This window comes from Annulohypoxylon truncatum (genome assembly GCF_022578515.1).
Source record: "Annulohypoxylon truncatum strain CBS 140777 unplaced genomic scaffold F4807scaffold_31, whole genome shotgun sequence".
Taxonomy (NCBI): Eukaryota; Fungi; Ascomycota; class Sordariomycetes; order Xylariales; family Hypoxylaceae; genus Annulohypoxylon; species Annulohypoxylon truncatum.
In genome coordinates this window covers 64,313-84,475 of record NW_025953817.1, presented here as the reverse complement: position 1 = coordinate 84,475, position 20,163 = coordinate 64,313, and the positions used below count along the sequence as shown (strand labels likewise).

At 50.6% G+C, this 20,163-nt stretch overlaps 7 protein-coding genes across 7 annotated transcripts; 3 read left to right on the top strand and 4 right to left on the bottom strand.

The window, feature by feature from the left end:
• The first annotated feature begins 4,771 nt into the window (after positions 1–4,771).
• F4807DRAFT_215006 (uncharacterized protein) lies at positions 4,772–6,541 on the top strand. Its single transcript, XM_047993973.1, has 5 exons — positions 4,772–5,137; positions 5,187–5,315; positions 5,369–5,742; positions 5,800–5,882; positions 5,936–6,541. Exons 1-5 carry the CDS (start codon positions 4,973–4,975, stop codon positions 6,298–6,300), a joined length of 1,116 nt encoding a protein of 371 aa, XP_047851320.1. The 5' UTR covers positions 4,772–4,972; the 3' UTR covers positions 6,301–6,541.
• A 72-nt stretch (positions 6,542–6,613) lies between these two features.
• Positions 6,614–8,279, bottom strand: F4807DRAFT_215032 (S-adenosyl-L-methionine-dependent methyltransferase). Its single transcript, XM_047993975.1, has one exon. The coding sequence runs from the start codon at positions 8,063–8,065 to the stop codon at positions 6,887–6,889; it is 1,179 nt and encodes a 392-aa protein (XP_047851319.1). The 5' UTR covers positions 8,066–8,279; the 3' UTR covers positions 6,614–6,886.
• A 689-nt stretch (positions 8,280–8,968) lies between these two features.
• On the bottom strand, positions 8,969–9,754 carry F4807DRAFT_463202 (uncharacterized protein; the record flags this gene model as incomplete). The annotated part of the gene is made up of 5 exons (XM_048001941.1): positions 8,969–9,197; positions 9,275–9,372; positions 9,458–9,504; positions 9,636–9,673; positions 9,735–9,754. 5 exons carry the CDS (start codon positions 9,752–9,754, stop codon positions 8,969–8,971), a joined length of 432 nt encoding a protein of 143 aa, XP_047851318.1.
• Positions 9,755–10,251: 497 nt separating this feature from the next.
• Positions 10,252–11,901, top strand: F4807DRAFT_463201 (GMC oxidoreductase; the record flags this gene model as incomplete). The annotated part of the gene is made up of 1 exon (XM_048001940.1): positions 10,252–11,901. One exon carries the CDS (start codon positions 10,252–10,254, stop codon positions 11,899–11,901), a length of 1,650 nt encoding a protein of 549 aa, XP_047851317.1.
• A 428-nt stretch (positions 11,902–12,329) lies between these two features.
• On the bottom strand, positions 12,330–13,853 carry F4807DRAFT_453168 (FAD-binding domain-containing protein; the record flags this gene model as incomplete). The annotated part of the gene is made up of 3 exons (XM_048000422.1): positions 12,330–12,456; positions 12,520–13,583; positions 13,635–13,853. The coding sequence occupies 3 exons, from the start codon at positions 13,851–13,853 to the stop codon at positions 12,330–12,332; spliced, it is 1,410 nt and encodes a 469-aa protein (XP_047851316.1).
• Positions 13,854–15,871: 2,018 nt separating this feature from the next.
• Positions 15,872–16,863, top strand: F4807DRAFT_463199 (ribonuclease H-like protein; the record flags this gene model as incomplete). The annotated part of the gene is made up of 2 exons (XM_048001939.1): positions 15,872–16,236; positions 16,317–16,863. The coding sequence occupies 2 exons, from the start codon at positions 15,872–15,874 to the stop codon at positions 16,861–16,863; spliced, it is 912 nt and encodes a 303-aa protein (XP_047851315.1).
• A 415-nt stretch (positions 16,864–17,278) lies between these two features.
• F4807DRAFT_215023 (P-loop containing nucleoside triphosphate hydrolase protein) lies at positions 17,279–19,896 on the bottom strand. Its single transcript, XM_047993974.1, has 3 exons — positions 17,760–19,896; positions 17,615–17,691; positions 17,279–17,560 (listed from the first exon to the last, which is right to left on the bottom strand). The coding sequence occupies exons 1-3, from the start codon at positions 19,677–19,679 to the stop codon at positions 17,371–17,373; spliced, it is 2,187 nt and encodes a 728-aa protein (XP_047851314.1). The 5' UTR covers positions 19,680–19,896; the 3' UTR covers positions 17,279–17,370.
• Positions 19,897–20,163: the final 267 nt, after the last annotated feature.

Below are 20,163 nucleotides of genomic sequence, written 5' to 3'. Positions count from 1 at the left end.
CCTGCATTCTGGTCTGTTTTGCTTCGGCTTCCATTTACGCCGTACAATGCGGTCCGCTCTCAGGGATACATAGAACCAACATATTTATGTCGCTCTAGCTATTGATTGCAGACAAATATCTCATCAATGTTGACCCAGATTGCCCAGAGAGGCGATGATCTTTTTTCTAGGCGCAATTTCGCAAATCCAATCCAACCTGTGCCTGTCTGTCTGTCCAATTCGATAACCTTCGAAGCCACATTACTCTTCTCGGATCGTGTAGCAGTTGTGTGGTTGCGGTTATGTGCTGTACATTTACTATATGATCCTTCGATGCCAAAAATGATCAATAGAACGCCTCTTATGACCCTAGGTCACATTTTTAGCAGAGAAGACGGGATGACATGCAGAAAGATACATCCTTGCCTAGCACCATGTTTGTTGTGTGCATACGATGTATGTACCATGCAATAGCAGGAAGAGATGCTCCTGACAGCCCGAGTCGCCCCTAAACTCACAAACATAAGCTCACTTTCTGCGCAAGCATTCGCATAGTACCGTGGGCATGTCCAGTAGACTGGTAGATGGAATCTAGTCTAATCGCCCAATCAGGTCGCTTGATTATTAAAGTCTCGGGTACGATACCCACATCGACGGAGAAGTGCATGATCCGACGACATAGGTAAGCTTATCGCTTAAGACGATACATATGTTTACTCGGTGCTATGCGCCCCTATACAAGTCTGACAAGTAGGTAGGTATAGGTAGTCGGCGAGCAAGGGTCTGTCTCTAAATCTTGATTTCCTCCGGATTATTATTCCGATCTAAATCCCAACTCCTGCGAAGTTGTCGCTTGTCGACAGCCTAGTAACGTCCCGTAGCATCGTCAACTGCGCCGAACTGCATATACGCGATTTGTATAAGGGGGAATAGACGAATCGCTTACTTCCTACGCCGCACGCGTCTAATCGTGATAGCTAAAGTAGGTCATGGACCCCTGGAATCTAGAACAGATCGTGAGACAAGGGGCTAGCCCCCAACCTCAACGGTCCAAATCAAGGACTCGAAGCATGTGGCTTGCGGGGGTGGTAGGAGAGAACGGCTCAAAAAGCAGGTCTCGGACCCATGCATAACGGAAAACCCTACACATATAAGATCTATCCCGCCGGTTCTATTCCCATGATAGCCTAGACCGAAGAATTGGTTCCTTGCATATTTCGATATCGGCTCCAAAGATTTCCCAAATCATGACAGCTCCGAGATATCGGCTACGTCGAACCCGCTGTCAGTGGTCTTCATGCAAGGAACAAGGCACAGGCCGAACTCTAAATCTACCTTTGGCCAATGCTCCCGCGCGGCGCCGTCTAGTTTGGCTACGCGACACGGGAACGGGCCAGACACGGAAACTTCAGATACACCCCTTGATCATATCGAGAGCCTTAAGACTAACAACTCTGTATAATGGAGACGAGGGGTAATCCGTAGGGGTATGGCCGCCAGATATGTTCAAGTCTCCTGGATCTCTCCGAGTTCACGTACTACGACTAGTACTCTAGGGCTAGGCATGCTTGGTACTATGGGGGCTGCGCCATCTACCGGGCCTACCCCTAAGAACGTGATCGAGATAATGGTAGGGGTTCGTATATGTCCTGGCCTAGTTCTAGCTTCTGTCGTATCTTAGACATCTTGGGAAACCCCTTTTGCTGATACCATCGTCGCTTAGCTCGTCGATTTATGTTTGTTACATTGTTGGCTATGTGGATGTAACCTTGACGGCTAGATATTCCAGTTTGTGTCGTTTTGGTCTTCAAGACGATGAGAGTCAAGATGTTCGTGAACCTGGCTAGCTTGGCAAAAGAACACTAAGCAAGTCTAACACAACTACCGGTCGTATCTAAGCATTGCTCATTGACTGGCAGACATTAGACCAAAGTTCACGGAGTTTACCAAAGACAGTATTGTGTCCGAGCAAGATCTGACCTCAGCCAAATCGAAGGAGTCGAGTGAGGCAAAGTATTTTGAGCATGGTGAAAATAGAATGTTCGTGACTGTCAAGCATGCTTCTGTTTCTAGTTTATAGGTAAGCTTATGAGCTTAACTCGTCCTCTAGCTATATCTGATAGATTAATATGCTTGAACTAACTATACATGATTAGAGTACCAATCGCGTAAGTCAAGTGTCAACATAACCAAACCTTGGAACAGCTACCTATTATAGGAGACATTCAGCACGATGTCACAAAATCCAGGACCCAATGGACTTCCCTTATCTCCTTGTCCGGAGAATTAATGCTATAAATGTAACAATGGCTAATCAAGAACTACCAACGCTGACGTCGTCATTTATAGCTTCGTGGATATGGTTGTTGTTCAGTGAGTATTCTACCTGAAGTGCACTAGTTCCAAGATGATAATGATGATGGATCGTTTACATCGAAGGACGTCCTTTACCCAAAGTACCTACCTATATGCATCAGGCCGAGGTCGTCGGCGCGTTCCTCTGCATGGGACACCTGGAGTACCTCCCCGAACGGAGGCAGAGCCAGGTATTAGTTCCAAGATACAATCGTACTCTCCTTTCAACTTCACTCCTGGGGGAAACTCTCAGCTAAGAGGAGAAGGGCTAGAACTGTAAGGTGGGCAATTATGAGTTGTCATTTTTGGGTTGATTGCCCCTTGCCAAACTGTTAAGATATAGGAGTTACTCGTCTTGATGAAGGCTACCCTATGACATGCAGACTGGGTAGCAAAGAGTTCTTAACTCGCAATCGTAAAAATGAGACCTTGATGGGCCATTCTAAACCATCGTGCTCCTTCATCTCATCCACCATATCTATTTACGCGATGGAGGATCCTGCCACTTGATTAAAAGTCCATCCATAACCAATAACCTGGTGGATTAACCCACTTGCTTCAATCCTTCAATTTATCATAGTATACTTTATCTAGTCCTCTTGAGATAGATGATTATGTTGTACTAGTATCGTGTAGGCTTGGAACCTTGGACAAAAGGAGATGGCCATCGATTTAGGTTAAATAACTGATCTAAAACTAATAGTGAATACCTATGCCTTTTGGTTCTAGCAATATGTGTGTATGGCGAGGATGGAATGGATTAGCGTATGGGTCGTTATCACTACTTCAAGATCTTCAAATCATTGATATACTCTATCATACCGTTGACAAATTCGACGATTCTCTTCACTCACGGACCTAGGTATACGCAGCAGTCATGATAGATTCCACATCCGCCGATTAACCGATACCGCTTTCCGGGAGACTTACACCCTATCAGCTTGACCGGCCTGACCCAATTATGCAATGGAACGTCTCCACGCATAAGCTCACGAACTATCGATTAACTGATCTAGGAAAGGTTATGATCTCACAAACACCTATTAACGGAAACGGTTAGTAAGGGAAGGATCGGGATAAGCTTACCCAAAAGTGTATTCTGTTTATAACTGTAGACGGCACAAGTACTTGGCTTCGGCCCTTTGGAAAAGTTCTGCCAGGGCTAGATATCGTATAGGCAGTTACTGGTTAGACGTCCTTTGTATTAGTTAGTATTAACCTAGGTTGAGGCTGCCTTGGCTTGGAACTTGGCTACCTAGATTACTACCACCTACATAGGTGCTTGGCATGTATGTGAAGACTTCGATGTTGCGACGGCATGTTCCAGGATTGCATAGGTACAATTACTACCCAGCAAAGTAAAGTAGGTAGACTGGGTAGGGTAGCAGAGCAGTTTTACATCAGAGACGATGGTACTTGGAGTTTTGGATTTTCTTCAGCAGCGCCACGACTGCCACGAGGCTTTAGATGCTGGGTCTCTCCGTTAAATTTGGTCATCTAATTGGGCGATGTCGCTTATAGCATATGCAAAGGAAGAAAGTGGGTATGAAACTAGGCTCTGCTCAGGATTCTATTGGCCAATCTGAGGTAGACGGGACGATAAGCACCCCCTGGTTGGTCGAAAAACCAGGTGGTCGTACCGCATCGCCATGCGTGTCAGCACGGCCGAAGGATTCTCGAAGAAACCCAACGCGGGGCCTATTTGCTCCCATTAGCGCCGGCATTCGCTAAAGATATTCGCTGGGCATGATGTATGCACCTTTCCTGCTTTTCCAAACCCTCGACTCGGTAAGATCTCCTCCTGTGTCCTGTGTCTTGTATCTTGTATCCTGTATCTTACCCTACCAGCGTACCAGCCGGCCAAACAACGAACCGTATTCACATTCTAGAACCCGTGAAACATGACTGCTGTAGATGACTGCGTAGATGACTGCTGTGCCTCCGCTGTCGTGCCCACCACCTAAATCGCTTGAACCTGATCGCCTTCACTCGGCTCTCTGACGGATGCTAAAACCGTCTTACTGCGCAGTACGTCGCGACTAGACCTCTAATGAGGGGTTACGTGGTGGGAAATATGGGTTGAGGCAATCCCAAACCCCACCTATAGAATACCGAAGTCCCTCCAAGGGTGGTGGTGTAGTAGTAGTAGTAGTAGTCACTAATGAAATGAATAGAGGGTAGGAAAGAAACTAGGTAACGCTTCGAAGACGGAGTTGAGACAAAAAAGGCCAGAAGGAGGAAAGACGAAAAACAAGATTATTTAGTTACCATTCGGGTTATTGTTGGAATAGGTCGCTAGTAACGGGCAAGGTGTTATTGTGGGATTTGTATTGGTGGCACAGTAGTATCCGACCTTGGCCATCACCTGCCCCATTGGTAAGAGTAGGCGTTGTAAGATGCGGCCACATGCGTAAGAGGATATTTATAATGCATAGACCCCACGCTGACGCTCTCGGAGTTTAGTAGGTATGAGTGATGGTAGCGCTGTAGATACTTCTCTGGCTGGTGAAAGTCAGCATCTTCGAGTTTCTAGAGTGGTTTTCACTACTAGATAACTCAGATTTCGTCATCGTCATCGTTCTTACCACCGCCGACATCCCCTCTTGTCAACTTGCGCCGGCGCGCATAGACATTCAAGATGGGCGTCATTCAAGATATTGCGGACAACTACTCCCAGGGCCAGATGATCGGCCTCGGGATAGCCTTCATGATATTACCCATCGTTGCTGTCGGCTTACGATTGTGGGCTAAGGCCCTCGGAAAGGGTATCAAGATGGATGATTATCTCGTAATAGCTGCAACTGTAAGTTATATCGATTTTGGACGTCGAAATAAGCAGCTGACATATGCAGGCGGTTTCTGTTGGTTGTGCCGTGGTACAGCTGATTGCCGCCATCAACGGCCAACTCGGCCAACACCAGACTGTTGGAGTGGACGGGGCACCGCTCCTGGACGATCCTCGATTCGTCATCTATGAGAAGGTAGGCTTCAATTTTGGTTTAGAGAAAAGGGAATAGGTGCCAATTTTCTATAGTGCAAACTCGCGGTCAACATACTTTCAACCGTCGGTCTCGGATTCGTGAAGTCGTCCATCTTGGTCTTTTACATGGACATCTTCTACGGAAGGCCGTTCAAGCTCGCCTCCCAGATCGTGCTCGGCATCGTCGTGAGCTGGACGATCTCATTTTTCTTCGCAAACCTCTTCACCTGTTTTCCGATCAGTCCATTTATCGAGGCATTTTACCACAACAAGTGCGTCGACGGGCTTGCGCTGTGGTACGGCATGGCCATCTCGGATATCCTCATTGACGTGATCATCCTCGTCATGCCCATTCCGATGGTCTTGCAATTGCAATTGCCGTGGAAGCAGAAGCTGGGTGTGCTGGTTATGTTCCTTCTGGGCGCAACGTATGTTCTTCGTCAACCCCTTAATTGCGAGAGCCCGACTTACTAACCGTAACACAGAGTATGCGCGTTCAGCCTCACGCGTGCTCTCATATATGTCCACGTCGGTGATCGTCTGGCTCTCCACTTCAATGACGAGACTTGTAAGATCGCCCGCTCACCCTTTGCACTGTTGTTCTGGAACTGACTTTTGTAGACTACACCTCGCCCGTCTTCTTTTGGGCAGTTATCGAGCTATCCACAGCCGTGCTCAGCGCCTGTCTTCCGACGTACCGACCGATATGGCTTCTGATGCGCGGCCGTCCCGTCAGGCAGAAGCATCAGGGCTCCTACTTCTCGCGAAACCAAGACAGCAGCGGCATCAGCCGTACCGGCCGGGGTTATCCCTTAGGGTCGGTGACCGACTACAAAGACGACATCGGGCTTACCGACAACATGCGAGGAGTAGACGTAGATATCAGCGCCGAGGGCAACCACTCGGAGGAGCACATTGGGCCGGGTCGCGGGATTACCGTCGAGCGCAGCGTCCACCTAGGCAGTCGGCCGGTGGAACATGTATAAATTCGGCGTTGGGCATTTGGGCGGACATTGTACTATGTTAAGACGAATACTAATGATATACGCCGTGGGAAAGTCGGTCACGTATGTTTATTACGAGATTACCTAAGATTAATATACATAAGTGTATAATATGTAAATCAAACGATCTGTTGGCGATTTTTTATTTTTTATTTTTATTTTTCTCCCAACTGGTACCCCTTTTCACGGTCTCGGGAGACAACCCCAACCAGCGGCACAGCAATGAAAAATTTGAACAGAACCAGAATCTTACCAACATCGTAAATGTTTGCAACTCGATAAATCTGAAGTGGGAGTACCTAGGTAGGAAATTGTTAAATGGTTCATTTGTATTGACTCATTTGGTTGTCATTATCTCATTCATATTAATCGTGAAGTTGAACATCGATCTCCTTACTCCTTGCTAGCCTCCAGATTGCTATGGAACGGCTGAACGGTAACGCTAAGAAATCCCGCAACACGGGCTGCACGGACTGCACGGGTACTAAGGTGGGCATGTCTTAGAATACCCAGCCAGCTAGCTAGGTACTCTCCCAGATCTATGATGAAACGCTGCAGTCTGCTCCAATCATTTCCGAGTAGCCGTCACCAGCACGGCGGGCCAAGTAAACTGTTTTACCTTCCCCTCGCCTCCGAAATAAGTCTCGAGTTCCTGGAACATGCGGTTTATCTCCTCGTCGCCTTGCCCTACGGCTTCCTTGAATCCCGGGAAGAGCACGCGGAAATACCGCTTCAGCTCGGCAATGTCCCAGTCGTTTCTCCACCATTCCGGATCTTCGCGCTCCTCCGTGTGTTCCCAAGCCTTGACGCTGCTAGTGGGGTGAATCGGGAACCCGCACGCCTCTTCGCCGAAGAAGGGTAGAGTCGCGCTGGTATTCCACTTGATGCGCCTCACGTCCGTCCACGATTCCGGGTCCAGAGGGACGTAGTCGAGCCACGACTCCATACCCTCTGCCGCTCTCTTGAAGCCTGCTATACGCCGCTCGCCGCTGCCACGGATCACCTTGGACCAGTTCCGCACCATGATAGCGTCGATTAGCGGCTGGGCCTGGGCACGCAGCTTCAGATCAGAGAACGTAGGACGGCCGTAGAACCAAAATGCCAGTGTGCCGCCAGGCCGGAGCAAGCGCTTGAAATTCTCCAACGCTACCGTCTCATCCATGAGCACCATGGCCTCGGCCGCAGCGACGAGATCGGCAGAGCCGGGTGGGTGATGTTTGATCAGATCTTCGCCCATAGCGTGCGTGAACGAGATATGCTCGGGACCGAAGCTGGGCGCCAATCGGCGCTTAGCAACGGCTAGGTGGGTATCATTGATATCTGAGGCGACGACGTGGGAGAAGCGCGAGGCCAGCTCCGCAGAGACCTGGCCGGCTCCGCAGCCCACGTCGTGCGCGACCTCCCACTTGGACGAGTGCGCTTTGTGGTGGGCGTAGATCTCGTTGTAGAAGGCGGTGTTGTAGCTCGGGCGGGTCGAAACGTAGTCGTCCCAAAACTGGGAGTCGTCCGCCGAAACACGCCAGAAGTTTTCAGAGTCCTCTGCCTGCTGCTCCCTGAGCGTGGCGGTGCTACTGAAGTATCTTACTCTCGCCTGCGTCTTCCCAGGCGCCTGGGCGCGGATGGCGCATCTCTGAAACCCGGTTGAGGTGCACCCGGAAATGTTTAGGCTAGGATGGTGATGCTGGCGTAGACGCAATCGCGAACCCCGCTGGAGGGCGATAAGATTATGATACGTCGTGGGCCTCATGTTCGAGTTTGATTATATGATTATATGAATGTTTACCTAAGTATGACCGAATCCAGGAGGTCGCGAGTTACGCCATGTACGTTTCTGACAGCCATTGCATAGGATTATTATGGAATTCTAAATCCTATCTAATTGGAATTGCCATCCTTTGCCCAGGACTTTGGCTAACCTACCTAGGACTTATCCCCTTTGGTGATAGGCGGAGGAATGGATCTTAAGTGGAACGGGATTCGGTGAGAATGGGACGGGAACCAAGGGATCTTACTTGCGTAAATCAGTACCGTTTGATATGTGACCAAGAGGTTGTTGTGCTAGGTATGAAGTAGCGTTGGCAGTGCAGGCAGTATTAGTTGATGTATTAGTTGGTGTATTAGTTGGTGAAGCTATACACGTGTAAAGCTATAGGCTTAGTTAAGCTTATTTGGACTATGTTACGACGCTGTATCTCGCTAGCGGAATGTCGAAAACTACCACGGCCCACACGAAATCAGGAAAAGGGTAAAAGATCGGAAATTAAGCTGGTCAAAAGGGTAACCTGCCGAGAATCTGGAGAGAGACAAGCATTGAGACAAGCTTACTCGGTCTCCCCGCCGTCGATCGAAGGAAACTTCTGAGGTTGCCGAGACAATCTGCATGTGGCGGGCGTCCCTACGTGTCAGCAGGAGTTTCTGATCTGATGAAGTGCATTAGACGGCGTCATGTCATGTAACCTATCTGATCCTTCGCAGAATCTATCGCGTCGTCCACCGATACGACCGCTTCATCCATACCGAAATCTTGGCTCCTGCACTCTTGCATTTCCTTTGCATTTCCTGTATCCGTTCGCATAAAGCTGGCGTCGTTAGAGGTCTGGAATGGTACCCCTCGTGCTCGATTTTCGTGCTCACCCTTCTCTTCCTCACCCTAGACCGATGCAAATATGCATATTCCTTCCTCGGCATGCTCGAAATGCAACTTGCGCACCAAGAAATGCGCCGCTGCCTTGCTTGCGCCGTAGATTGCCAGAGGAAGCGGGTACTTTCTCATACCCCCTGTAGAACCCTGCATACTCCCTAGAAGCACGAAGCGTAGGCGCGCCGGCGCATTGGCTAGGAGCGGTAGAATGGCCTGGGCGAGTCGCAGCGGGGCCAGACTATCGACATCGATGAGTTCGGCCAGTTGACCGGGGTTTATCCTGATGAGGAGTTCGATTGCGATGTTTAAGCCCACGTTGCGAAGAGATGTCCAAATGAGACATGTTTTCCGAGGCCCAGGTAGGCGACAACCTCGCGCGCATCATCGGAAGTGCTGTCAACCTTGACCACTACCTACCAGCCTGTTATTAGCTCGCTATCACGACATTTTAGAAGGGTTGACAAGTTTCTGGAGCAGATCGACTCAAGGATGTCGGACTCCGGTAACTAGAGGGGGTTCCAAGGCGCGAGAGATCGAGTTCCAACCTGGTTAGTGAGTTAGCGAATCATCTACATAATATCTACCTACCTAACTGAGGCGTAAGTAATTTCTAATTAGTGGATGATTATGTGTTCCTATTCAGGTAGTTTGGTACGTAGGATTCGGAAGAACAAACCTCTGTTTATGTCGGTTAGAGAATGTTCGTGTTCGAAACTATGATCATGATTTATTGATGACAACGAATCATGTGATTTTTGTTTTTGCAAATACTTACAATGATCTACCGAAGGTCATATTCGATATTCCTTCTTGATGGTGAATCCGATACATTGATATTTGTATTCCCTATACATCTTTACCTATCCCGCTTTAGCTAGGGGACTCATCATTTGGTCGAGATATGTATCTAGGTAAGTAGATATTTCAAGTTGAAGTGCATTTAACGTTTTATCCCTTGCATAACGTCGTAGGTACTTAGGTAGCATGTAACCTGAATTAAGGTGCACATGTGCAACTAACAGTCTTAGCTATTTCGTTGGTTTCGTTGGCTTCTTTACACAGACATGTGAGGAGGTTGGACAATAGGTAGCGCAACCCTCCATGTGCATCAAGGTCGCAGTGTTGGTGACCACAACATGTATATGTAAGCTAACCAACCGTACGACCACGCGGTAGTCCTATCAACAGCCTTGCCCCAACTTGTGTCCTAAAATCCCGTATTCTGCCAACCCTTCACATTCCGCAATTTCCCTAGTTACCAGACAATATATGATAAGCTACTAAACAAAGCCATGTCGGAATCCACAACGTTTGACTACGTGATAGTTGGTGGGGGTCTTAGCGGCTGCGCTCTAGCTTCTCGCCTTAGAAGCTCGAAACCTGATAGCTCTATTCTAGTTGTCGAGGCTGGCCCGGACCCCGCCCCGGAGCACGATGTCGTAACGCCTCTGGGAGGGTTCGCTCTACAGGGCAGCGCGCTGGACTGGCAATTCCCTACCGCCGCCACCCCGTCAACTGCCGGCCGCACGCACACTCTCACGGCCGGAAAGACGCTAGGCGGCGGAAGCATGCTCAACTACGGCGGATGGTCCCGCGGCGATCCCGAGGACTACGATACGTGGGCGAGGCGGCTAGGTGGAGACGATCGTTGGAGTTACGCCGGGCTCTTACCTTACTTCAAACGCTCTGAGAGATTTTTCGATGCCAACGCCGACAAAGAGGGACATGGTTTCGAAGGCCCCTTGAAAGTTACCCCGGTCAGTGCGAGTCACGGAGCTAGGAAATATCCTCTTCGCAATCCCATCGAGCAGGGATGGAAGGAGCTCGGCGTAGAGAAAAATCCAGACCCTTTCGTGGGCGGCTTGGCTGGGCTGAGCGAATATTACGAGAGCTGGGTAGATGGGAAAAGGCGACCTGCTCAACTCGCATACCCGTTAGGTGGTGTCACCGTGAAGACGTCCTGCCCAGCCTTGCAGATTCTCTTCGAGAAAGGAGGCGCACTGCCAAGAGCAACGGGAGTCAAGCTGGCAAACGGCGAGACAATCACGGCGAAAAAGGAGATCGTTTTATCTGCAGGCTCGCTGCAAACGCCACGCCTCCTACTCCGCTCGGGCGTCGGGGACCCGTCGACCCTATCTACACACGGGGTCCCCCTAGTCCAGCCCCTCCCCGGCGTAGGCCAGCAATATTTCGACCACTTTGCCTTGTTCCAATGGTTCAAGCTCAAAGACCCCTCTCGCGGACTCGCCGTGGGCCATCCGAACCTGTCCGATCCGGCCTTCGTAGCCGGCATGCCAGCGGACTGGAATAACAACGAAGGTCCCCCACGCCACGTTTTGGAGAAAGCTCTCGACGAAGATGGCGTCACCGGGGCCGAGCGCGAAGCCCTGCTCCAGCCAGGGCGCGTTTTTGTGGAGATACTGGTCGTTTACCACCCGTTAGCGCCCGCGTTCCCTCTCGACGGCAGCATCGTGTGCACGTCCACCATGCTCACCCTGCCCAGCAGCCGCGGTCGCGTATCGTTGGCCCAAGACGTCGATAGCGCGACCCCGCTCATCGAGCCCAACTATTTCACTACGGCGCTCGATCGCGTTTGTCTCATCCACGGCGTGAGGCGCGTCCTCAAACTCATGCTCGGCACGGAAGCTATGAAAGGCTATGTGGAGTCGGAGGCGGTGTTTCCAGGTTTGACGGCGCTGACGCCAGAGTCCTCCGACAGCGAGATCGAGGACAGGATCAGAGCTGTCGGCGTGGCCCACTTTCACGCTGCGGGGAGCTGCCCCATGGGCACTGTCGTAGATGGGGATCTGAAGGTTAAGGGGGTGCAGGGTCTCAGAATCTGCGATGCTAGCATCTTTCCAGCCCCCGTGGGCGGACACCCAATGGCGAGTTTGTATGGTGTTGCGGAACAAGCCGCTGACATCATCGCCGCCGATGCTTAGGCAGGAAATTGATTTCATCTTCACCACCCTCAGCACCCCTAGGTATCAAGATAGTACCAAACTTCAATGTCAGCTACTTCGATGCTCTTTGATTTACCTAGTCACAAATAAAAATGTATGAAAGCTCACGGTATAATGCAATAATGTCGTGTACTGTGTCCTAGGTACCAAGGTAATAGGAACTCTCACAACAGTCAACAAACACGCGAAGATGTAGCAAATAGACGTTTATGTTCAACTCCTATTAGGCCCGTCGCTGTCTGTTTGTCCACCTTTTCCATAACATCCCAGGCAAACAACTCAATTAAAATTGTAGATATGAACTATTTACAGAATATACGCACTCCCTCGGGGTGAATATTCCTCGGAACCATGCAATTAATCCAGGATAACCATTCCTAGCTTCAGTTATCGTAGGTAGACAGTTCCTATAGGTCAAACCACTGGTTAAAAACATTTTTGGGATCATATTTCTTCTTTAATTGTCGAAGCCTTTGCGTGTTGTTGTTGTATACGACCTGGTTGGTCTCGTCCCCGAAAGCAAAGTTGACGTATCTAGATTAGGCAGTTAGCAACAGCCAATGCAATATCGTTGTAACAAGTTAAGGCAATACTCACGTGCGGTTGGAAGCTAACCCATCGTCGGCGCGCAACAGGTTGCGGAAATTCGAGCCGAAAGCCTTGGCCGTCGCGTCGAGGCTAGCATCCGGGTACCAGGATATGGCAAAGCCGTTGAAGCGGATGTCGCGGTTCGCGAACGACGCCGTCTCGGACCCGATCGACTGCGCCTTGTCGAGCGAGTAGCACTCGACGACAACGGTGGTGGCGCTCGTGTTGGGGTTGGTCAGGAACTCGGTGTAGTCGTTCCAGATCTGGCGCCAGGTCGTCGGGACGAAGTGGTCGAAACCGGCGCTGTACGTGGGCTTGCGCTCGCCCTTGGTGCAGAAGCCGTCGGCGCCGGCGTTCCACTCGTTCTGCGGCAGAACGGCCGTCGTGTCGTCGTAGGGCCCGATATCGATGATGGATTTGAACGCCTCGCGTCCGTCGGCCTCGGTGCCGTAGTAGAACACGGTCACGAGCACGGTGGGTTCGCCGTTCGATGTCAGGAAGTATAGGAAGATGTTCATGTGCGCCTCGAGCTTGAGATCCTCGATGGCTTGCGTGACCTGCTCGATCTTGTCCTCGGTGAACCACAGACCGCCGGTCCAGGCTACGTTGTCGGCCTGGGCTAACGGAGTCGACTTCATGACGGCCGAGGTGACGATGCCGAAGTTGGGGCCCGCGCCGCGCAGAGCCCACCAGAGGTCCTCTTGCTCGGGCGTGACGGTGACGAGGCTGCCGTTGGCCAGGACGACGTTGAACGAGAGATAGTTGTCGACGCTGAAGCCGTAGAGACCCATCAAGTTGCCGTAACCTCCGCCGAGACCCGCGCCGAGAGCTCCGACGCAGTTGCAATTACCGGTCAGGATCTGAACGTCGTTGGCGTACGCCTGGTTGATAACCTCCTGGATAATGGCACCTCCTCCGATGGTCGCCTGCGTCTTGTCGGCGCTGAAGACGGTGTTGTTCAGGCCGCGCAAGTTGATCAGGACGCCGCTCTCGCCCAGAGTAAATGCGCCGCTCCAGCCATGACCTCCGTTCTGGGCTAAGAACGGGATGTTCTTCGAGACGCAGTATTGGACCTGGAATATGTTAGCAACATTGTCCAACCATCACACGAGCGTATGACGAACCGTCGCCTGCACATCGGCCTCTGTCGCGACGGACACTATAGTGCCGGGATGGGGAGCGCCGAACTCGCTCCAGCGGGGAAACACGGAGGCGTTGTGGGAGATGCTGGCGCCGGTCGAGAGCTTGCCAATAAGGTCGCTGTCGATCGAGCCGCGCGCCGGATGGGCGCATGCCATGCCGAGGCTGGCCAACAGGCCAAGGAGTCCGGTAGAAGATCGCATCCTGAGTTGCCTGAGTTGGAATGAATGACTGCTTGCCTAGCTGAGGGATGCAGGAACGCGAATCGGTACCTGGAGGCTAAATCTTGAGAGGGGGGGACGAGCCCAAAATAAGGGATCGCAGATCCGGGACGCATTCCTCCCACGTGGACGGAGCGAGGCTCAGCGTGTCTAAGATCCATGTAACCCATGCACGGAAGCCCATCCTTCTCCTCGCCGGACCGTCCAATAGCGTCAGCGCGTAACAGGGGTCCGGCCGACCAGGTCCGCCTCGAGGCCCCTCGGGTTAGCGATACGACCTGCCAACTTGGGTAGCTGTGGTCCTTGCCCGGCGATATAGCATACACGTGTAATGCACGTCCGATCCTTCGATCCCATCGCGCAGATTAGCAGCTCGCCGGGGTAGCTTCTCCCAACATGCTACATGGTGCCGATTCTTACGTCGTCCCATGTTTATTACAAACCATCTATATAAGACTTCTATTAAAAAAAAAGGGAACGCGCTACTTAGCGACCTATAGAGCCTTTCCCTTTTCAAAGCCAATATTCAATGCAATTTTATCGCTGCCAACATTATTCAAGGAACTTCGTACGATTGCTTCATTTGAATCGTCCTTTTGGTTTTTGGAGTGCGCGGCTTTTTCTGCATTTGTCCCGGTAGCTCATCCACTTAATTCGCCCCTCTGAATCCTTCTGGCGGGCTTATGCTTTAGGGAGGACCTAGGTAAGCGACTTGATAGGAGCTAACTCGACTTCACCCGCTGTTTCGCACCACGTATTTCGCCTGATAGAAGTGGTATCTAGGGACTTGCCTCCTTACCTCCGAGATGTTGAAATGCTATGGCAAACGAGCCAGCGGTTCGGTTGGTTAGTCTATCCAGGTAAAATTACTAATCCCTTACTATGATACAATTCGCGGAGAAACAATGCATTCATGGGTATCATGATTCTATTTTATTGACTTATGAAATTCTCAGAATTGTTACCTTATATTGCCCCCAGCTAAGTACCTACCTAGTGGGTGATTGTTGACTAGCCGCAACAAGGGCTTGCAGTAAGCAGATTGCTCCCTTGCTATGTCGCGTCCCTCGCGGAGTTTCATTTTCAACTTAACCCGCGAGCCTTGAGCCCTTTCGATGCTTGGCTTCATCATATCCCGCAGAGATATATGGTAGGTTAGGTCGGATGAATCGAAGCTGGAATCTAAGGGGTTCATCTGTAGTATATGGATACCCTGGCACACTCCTGAATGGCCAATCAACCCTTTTAAGCAAACTACCTAGTAGTAGGATTATGCATTATCTCCTAGTTCTTTTGGGGCTCTATTCACATCTGAGTCATGAGGGGATGTTACACTGACGGATAACGGCAGACCAACTACAAATGCCCTTCATCGAATCAATTCAGGACTGAGTCAACATGTAAATGGAAATGGGAATAGTGTACCTAGGGACTGGGGTCACGTGGCTTAGGTCCGGACTACCGAATCACGTGTACCCCAAGCATTGATAGTGTTTGCACCTACCACACCAACGCATATTGAGATTGAGTGTTACGCTTCAACACACGACAACTTCTCCTAAATTGCGGTGGCTCGTTGAACGTAAACAGTGGTTAATCCCTAAGAAACTATCGTTGCACTGGATTCAATTACGTCATCCTATTACCTTCAAACCAGGCTCAAGTACCTAGTCATTTCGTCACATGAAGCTTAAATGAGTCACCATACCGTTTGCTTAATACCGTTTGTTTTCAACTAGATGGTCATTAACAAGGTGATTAGGTCCTCACTGTCACTGAGAGTGGCTTGTGCACGACTTCCACTTACCAAGGTATATCTTGGCGTTCGCATTTTTCTAACCTCATTACATCCTCGTAAGGATTGGATGCTGAGATGCCCAACTCTCCATCCAACTCTTTCACCACGTAGTTCTGAGCTTAATCACCTCTTCACAACTATCAGAAAATTACCCCGCTTGGGTAGAGTCCTATTCCATCGGTCCGTCACAACTACCGCCGGAATGCCTCTCGGATGGTACCTCGCCCAGGGTTTATACCCCCTCGGCCCATCCAGCAGCGACGACGAAGAGGGACCCTGCGAGTTGCCCGACGGCCGAATCGTTTGCGGCCCACACGGCCTCGTCACTTGTGGAAAGTGCTGCACAGATTACAGCTTCGCGGACCTTAATTCGAAAGAAGTTGACGGCTTTGCCAAATGTGACACAGATGATGAGAACCCTCGTATCAATGAGCAGGAATTACTCCGCCTGAGAAAGAAAAGAGGCACTGGCCAAGTCTTCCCTACCCAATTCACTCCACCGACTGGCAGTTCAATTATGCCAACAGAGTTGTTTCCCAGCAAGGAAATTTCCGCGACAGTGACCAGGTAAGAATAGTCTAGGGAAAAGCGTAGTCTTCTCAGAACAACCCGTATCCTAGACCAATATCGTTAACATGAACTGTAAGATACATCCATCGCAACGACACCGGAGCAGTGCTCGTCTTCACCGATGGTGCTTGTTTGAACAATGGCAAGCCGGATCCTAAAGCGGGCTGGGCATTTGTACAGGGGCCGGGACGCGCGGACAAGCCGGCACTCATATCCGCTCGGTTGGAGATTAAAGGGCCTTGGGGTGACGAGAGCATTCAGAGCAGTAACCGGGCTGAGCTTCGCGCCGTCATCGCGGCTTTGCGGTACCAAAACTGGCCCGGAGAAGGTTTCAGAACAATAACCATTGCCACCGACTCGGAGTACGTGGTTGAAGGATCTACGAAGTGGGCCAAGACGTGGGTTACGAATAATTGGAAGACGAGCGTAGGCGCGGATGTCAAGAACAAAGATTTGTGGGAAATGCTTATGGGAGAAGCTGAGAAGTGGAAGGATCAAGGGCTCTCTATCCAATTCTGGAGAATCCCGAGAGAGTGGAACGAGGTTGCGGACGAAGCTGCGAAGAAGGCTGCCTCGGAGTTTGAGGATATTGATGGGTGGACGGATTATTTGGCGCGCCGTTGAACCCCATTCATAGGTGGTTCAGTATCCGGAAGCTGTGGACAATTATCGCTGTCGTAAAATATGGATGAGGAAAACAGAGATGTCATGAATTCATCCACGCCTACCTAGGTACTTACATAAGTATCTTCTTCATTTATCGCGTGGTCATAGTGAAGACGGCGCCCTTCTAAGCGCCTTGGAAGGGGACAAACGGAGCGCCGAGGGGAATCCGAGAGTGACGGGGACGGCAGATGGAATCGCGGAATCGCAATACAGCCACAATGAGGTTGCTATCATCCTCGTTGCCTCTAAATCTTGATCCAGATGGAAATCCGCTTTCACCATCCGACAACTTACTCTAGGTATGGAAGTAAGGAGATATGTTCAAGTTTCGAAATCACGAACAACACGAGACATCTGCCATAGTCTGTATTACTGATGGACAGTACGGCCAGTCCGAACACCTACAAACCTAACGTCGCCGTCTAAGAAGTGGCATTCCCTTCACAACGTATTATGCTAAAGCCTTCATAGCTCATCCTTGGTTACTGCTCGGACAGCAGCCCGGGCCGTAAACGCATCTAGGTCCTTCAGACCCTTCTCAAGACTGTCTAGCTGCTTCGTGAGTTCTCCGCGCTCCTTGACCGTGTTGTCGTCCTCGGATCCTAGTCGCTCAACATCTTCCTGGGACAGGTCCCATATCACATCAGGGCTGAGCCTACGGGGAAAGAAAGTTAGTAATGGTTGCTATAGTTTTCGTATGTTCACTTACACTTCTGGTAGGCGTTGTATTAGACAGGTCTCGATGGCATCTACGCTAATATCATCGGTGAATTTCTTGAGAGCAACCTGCGCGGCGTTAACATCTTTCACGAGATCCTGAACCATCCAACTAAATGATATAGGTGTTACGGTACCTGATAATATGCCGCGGCGACATCAGCTGCAAGTGAAGCCGAGTACTCTTCAACATCAGGCCGAGTCCCCGATTTGAGTGCCCAAAGGAGTGATCTCAAGTTTACTTGTACGGGTTGGACCGGCGCAGTTTCTGACGTATATTTGCATTGAGCCTTGGAAATTTCGTCGAACAACCTGTCGTGACGCTCTGTCTGGATCTTCTGAACCTCCTTCGTGAGATAATCGTTATAAGTAATCGGGTGAATGGCCGAATGCGGTTTCAATAATTCGTCGACTTTGTCCTTCAACTTTTGCCGGAGCAGATGCAACGCTGGCTGAATATGCCACTTCATGAGGCGAGATCTGGTATTCTCATCGCAAATCTCCGATACGATCTTATTGAAGTTGTCAGCTGCAGCTTCATGGATCTGCTCAACCAGGTTCTGCGTGATAGGTCCCCAAGGCTTGCACTGTCTGCAAAATAGGTCGCCTACGACGAGGGGATTGTAAGTTCCTGGCAACTCGCGACCTCGGCATTCCATCGTAAGCTCCTTCACCAGACTCAAGTAATCCCCTCTCATCATATATCGCCTCGTTGCTGTTCGGGTTGGATTCATGTCGTCTTCCACAATCTCTAGGGCGTGCCCATCCTCTCTCATCTTTTCTGCATAGTCGGCGAGGATCTTTTGCACATTTGCACGTAGCCGTCTCGTGAAAGCGTCCTGCTGGCCGGGAAAGGACTCAAAGAACGGATCGGCGTATACCCCGTCAATAGCTGCTCGAGATAGTTTCGAAAGGCGGCTGCTAATGCGTTGAAGATACGTGTGCTTCTCTCTCTGCGTACTGCGTGCCTGTCCTAGCTGCGTCAACTTGGCTCTACAGTCCGCAATGCCGGCTTGGACTTCGACCTTGACGGTTGGCAAATTAGTTCGGATCTGCTTCCACAAGATGTTGATTAGGCGAGACCTAAGCCGTTCCACGCCAAGCTGCGACTCATCGAGGGTTGACCAGACCGAGTCGGCGAAGAATTCGGCTTCTCTCTTGTCCCTCTCGGCGATGCTGTCCTTGGCCGTAGCATGGCTCCTGTTGCGTAGGACGTGCCATCCGAGATTCAGCTTCACGTTCAGGTTCTGCGCCAGCTCTAGATAGTAGGCCTCGCTTTCAGAGCCAACGTCGATTTTGTCTGGTTTCGTAATGAGACCAAGCGTTCTCGTGCCGGCGGGGTCGATCTTTCGAGCAAACCGAGTCACAGGCTGATTGGCAAACGGGTTATCGGCGGCGATAACGGCAAGAATGATACTGCGGCGCTGTTTCATATAGCCCGTTACCAGGTTCTCGACGAGAGTGGCGTCGTCCTCTGACTGGTTCTTGTCAGAGGCGCCGAACAGGCCAGGCAAGTCAACGAGAGTCAGATTAGATGCGGTGGGCGACGTGCTCTCGACACGCAACACGTCCGCGGTAAAAATCTTAGAACCGTCGCTTCCGGTCAGTCCCATCGCTTCCTTGGCGGCCTCTATAAGCTTAGGGAAGGCATCGATATCCCTCGTCTCCCCGGCGAAGGACGACAGGCGAATTCGTTCTACATCAGTCCGGTTAGGACTAGGCTGGATGTGTACCTTGACCTCGTGCTTATCCCCACGCCGAAGAACGAGCTCAGTTGCGAACCGGGTGCAGAGCCCTTCCGCCGTCGGGAAGGAGATTCCGGAGAGAGCTTCGAGAGTAGAACTCTTGCCCGACGACTGGCTACCGCACACGATGATCTGCGGCAGGTCGATGTAGTGGCTCACACCATGAGATCTGAGAGAGTCAACGATATCGAGGAGATCCCTGTGATTGCTAGACTGGATAAAACCAGAAGTCTTCTGAGAGATATCCTCAGCGAGATTGGTCGTCATGTTGGCGTGTTTGCTCGCTTGTTTCTTAGTTTGTTTGCGCGTCATCGAGCTGCGGGCGATGAATGGGGAGTGAGAAGATGGGCTCCCTTCTTATTTGAAATGGGAGAAAAATCAAAGTTGACTGGCAAGAAAAGAAAACAAAGTTTAGGATCTATCACCAAGGCACCGGAGACAAACCCGACATGCCAGTTGAAAGACGATGTACGATGCCTAACTGCCTAAAAGAAGGCTGAACGTCTATGAAGGCGGGCGGTGGTAGATGGATGTGATAGATCAACTTCACCTTCTTAGCGTATCTGGTGGACACCGATCTCGGGAGGGCCTGGCTGATGAAACGAAGCGAAGAATCTTAAAGCATACGAAAAGTTGGGCTTCTGCCTTATCGTAACCCGCACGCAAGTTTGGGAAATACCGTTCGTAAGTTACTACTTGTAAGTAAGCCCTGTTTTACATGTAAGTAGCAAGTATGTAGTTGACAACATGATCCTTTCTTGTCCACTTGTACAGACTATTCCTTCCATTCAGGTAT

Excerpts from the sequence above, each read along its gene's own strand:
- F4807DRAFT_215032 (XM_047993975.1), bottom strand. The coding sequence starts at position 8,065 with ATGAGGCCCACGACGTATCATAATCTTATCGCCCTCCAGCGGGGTTCG.
- F4807DRAFT_215006 (XM_047993973.1), top strand. The coding sequence starts at position 4,973 with ATGGGCGTCATTCAAGATATTGCGGACAACTACTCCCAGGGCCAGATG. Across the intron at positions 5,316-5,368 it reads GATTCGTCATCTATGAGAAG|TGCAAACTCGCGGTCAACAT; the intron begins GTAGGCTTCAAT and ends AATTTTCTATAG. Across the intron at positions 5,883-5,935 it reads CCACTTCAATGACGAGACTT|ACTACACCTCGCCCGTCTTC; the intron begins GTAAGATCGCCC and ends TGACTTTTGTAG.
- F4807DRAFT_215023 (XM_047993974.1), bottom strand. The coding sequence starts at position 19,679 with ATGACGCGCAAACAAACTAAGAAACAAGCGAGCAAACACGCCAACATG. Across the intron at positions 17,692-17,759 it reads TCGCCGCGGCATATTATCAG|GTTGCTCTCAAGAAATTCAC; the intron begins GTACCGTAACAC and ends AACGCCGCGCAG. Across the intron at positions 17,561-17,614 it reads ATACAACGCCTACCAGAAGT|GCTCAGCCCTGATGTGATAT; the intron begins GTAAGTGAACAT and ends CTTTCCCCGTAG.